Source organism: Cyprinodon variegatus, unplaced genomic scaffold (assembly GCF_000732505.1).
Source record: "Cyprinodon variegatus isolate N-32 unplaced genomic scaffold, C_variegatus-1.0 Scaffold1455, whole genome shotgun sequence".
NCBI lineage: Eukaryota > Metazoa > Chordata > Actinopteri > Cyprinodontiformes > Cyprinodontidae > Cyprinodon > Cyprinodon variegatus.
In genome coordinates this window covers 42,928-45,766 of record NW_015151908.1, presented here as the reverse complement: position 1 = coordinate 45,766, position 2,839 = coordinate 42,928, and the positions used below count along the sequence as shown (strand labels likewise).

General features: G+C 51.4%; 1 protein-coding gene across 1 annotated transcript in view; it reads left to right on the top strand.

Moving 5' to 3' along the window:
• LOC107103468 overlaps positions 1-2,839 on the top strand; it is a 25,972-nt gene that overhangs the window by 6,252 nt on the left and 16,881 nt on the right. The window contains exons 3-10 of the mRNA XM_015403189.1: positions 4-70; positions 232-495; positions 600-854; positions 928-1,176; positions 1,272-1,529; positions 1,620-1,922; positions 2,012-2,281; positions 2,596-2,679. Coding sequence (XP_015258675.1) covers positions 4-70; positions 232-495; positions 600-854; positions 928-1,176; positions 1,272-1,529; positions 1,620-1,922; positions 2,012-2,281; positions 2,596-2,679 — 1,750 coding nt within the window. The remainder of the gene's footprint in view (positions 1-3; positions 71-231; positions 496-599; positions 855-927; positions 1,177-1,271; positions 1,530-1,619; positions 1,923-2,011; positions 2,282-2,595; positions 2,680-2,839) is intronic.

Here is a 2,839-nt window from a genome sequence, read left to right as displayed (position 1 = left end):
CAGACTGCTCACATGGAGAGAGTGAAGTGAGGAGTTTCCTACAGTGTCTGCCTTATATCTCACAGCTCAGGTGAATCCAGGATTTCTTTCTTCTAAATTTATATTTCTTCAGTTTAATAATCTTTGATGAATCTAAACAGAGATGCTTAAATTCGCTGATCTCTGCTCCATCAGGATCTTCTTCATCTTTGCTCTTTTATCTTTTGTCTCATTGGTCTCTCTGTATTCCAGCTGTGATCCAGGGTTCTTCCAGATCGTTTGTTCATCCACACCATTCAGATCCAGAGAGGAGGTCCAGCAGCTGGTGTCTCTTCTTCAGCTCCTGAACTTCAACCTGCGTCTAACAGGAGAGTTGGGCAGGAAGACCTGCAGCCCTGTGGGCAGAGTTCTCCGTCTGTGTGGATCTAAAGTGGATCTGATCCTCACAGCCAGAAAGATGTCAGTCAGAGGAGCTTCTGTCCTCTTCAGATCTACAACACAGCTCCACAGTCTGAGGCAGGAACCTGGAGAACAACGTCTCTTCTTCACCGTTTATCTGCTGTCATATTGAACCATTTATTCTTCATCTCCATCGTCTCTGTTCCTCTTTCTGATTGCAGACTGTCCAACGCTGTGGCCTTGTTCCTGTCTCAGTGGGTGAGAAGAGGCAGAGTGACCTTTCCTCTGGTTGTTGAAGAGCTTTCTGTGGTTTCCACCACAGTTGGAGCATCACAGAGAACCTTGTTGAAGGTTGGCAGCAGTTTGGCGTCTCTGCTGAGGTTCTGGACAGTCAGACGGGTCGACCTGACTGAGTCCCGCCTTCCTACTCAGAGTCTCTTCAGTCTGCTGCTTCATGATGCTCCTCTCTCAGTCAGGTAGATGTCTTCTTCATCTCCATCAGCTGAACTAAACCCAGATAAGTTCAGGTTTGATCTGTGATCTCTGCAGGCTGAGTGAAGATGTTCTCCAGCAGCTTGTGGTCCTCCTCCATGAGGTCCAGGACCAGGACCTGACGTTGTCCTTCTTGAAGAAGGTTGGTGGAGACCTGAGCTCCTGCCGGTTGAACTGGGAGCTGCTTCACTATCTGCTGCAGCAGCCGTCAGATCAGACCATCACCGTCAACCTGAAGAAGAACAGCTTCTTACAGGAGAGAGCTCCACAGCTGCTGCCCTTTCTGCACAGGATGGTGCTTCAAAGATGGAGGTTTTGATTCTTCTAATCAACGGTTGGTCTGATCGTCCATCAGCAGCCTCTGGAACTAAACAGTGTTGTTGTGGATCCTCTGCTTCCAGGCCCAGACCCAGCTTTGTGAGGACTTCCATCAGAGAGATCTCCCGAGCTCTCAGCAGTCACATGATACCTGGTTTGCTGAGGTCACTGGATCATGTGATCAACCTGAGCTGCACAGAGCTGGACTCAGAGGACTGTGCTGCTCTGCTCTTCATCCTCAGACACAGTGATGGAGTTAAACTGAAGCTGCTGTGGAGCTCCATCCCAGCAGAGGGAATCCAGTCCATCCTCCATCTGCTGCACAAAGTTTCTGATCTCAGGTCAGAAGTTAGAGCCTGTTCCTCAGGACTGCAGACCATAATAAACCGTTCCCTCCTCTCCATTAACTGGTTCTTCTCTGTTCCCACCAGTGTGGACAGGAAGCAGCTGCTGAGCTTCATCCACTGCTGCGCTGCCTCTGACAGCCAGCAGGAGGCAGCAGCAGCCCTGCTGAGGACTCTGCAGCACAGCGTGGACCTGTCCTGCTCCTCCTGCGTGGAGCTAGCAGAGGAGGAGCAGAAGGAGCCTCTGAGGGTGACGGCTGCTGACTGCAGGGCCGTCTCCTCCATCCTGAGACACAGCTGCAGGGACACACAGCTCCACCTCAGAGACTGTGAGGTGGAGGACGGCGGGCTGGACCTGCTGTTTCCTGTCCTGGACAGGGTCCGTCTCAGGTGAGGAGGAGGAGGGAGGATGAAGCTGAAGCAGGGAGAAGCTGCTTCACATTCATGCTGAAGTTCTTTGTTCTGTTCCTGCTGTTTAGGGTCAGTAAGACGGTCCTGGTCCAGCTGCTGTCCCTGCTGGCTGTGGGCAGTGAGAGGGACACGGTGAGACGGGCGGTGTCCCTGTGCAGAGCCCTGGGAGGAGAACTGGACCTGAGTCACAGCACACTGGATCAGAGGCTCTGTGCAGCTCTGGTTCTGATGCTGGACTACTCTGAAGGTCTAACAGAGCTGGACCTCAGTCACTGCCAGCTGACCGACCTGCTGCTGCTCCAACTCATCACACATCTGCACAAGGTCCAAGTCCTGGAGTAAGTGTCCCAGACCGTCCCTCTGTGGGAGACAAACCCAAACATTCCCTCGGTTCTGATCCAGATCAAGTGGATCAGCTGATCCACAGACTTAGATCTCAGCCAATCAGGCTTCAATGAGCCATGATGCTGAATTCAGGTCCAGGAGAGACTCCTGTCCCTGTTAGTGTCTCTATGAGGAGGACAGACTTCTGCTAGAGGACGCTGTCCAGCAGGACATCTGGAACCTGCTGCTCTTCTCTGTGGTTCTGATGATTGATGGACGTGTTCCAGTAGAACCTAACATGATGCAGAGTGCTGTGTTTGTCTTCCAGTCTGAGTCACAATCAGATCACTGATGCTTCTACTGATCAGCTGCTCCTCCTGGTCTCCATCAACCCATCCATTGGTTCTGTGAGGTGAGCAAACATTCAGCAGATTCATCATCATTTAATCTCTCATTTATTTAAGACAAACTTTGCTTTTATTCTCCTGGGAGGAAAAGATCAATAAGATTATGCTTAGAAGAAACATCGAGTCCAGACCGCTGGTATGTGGGGGTCTGAGCGGCTCCCACAG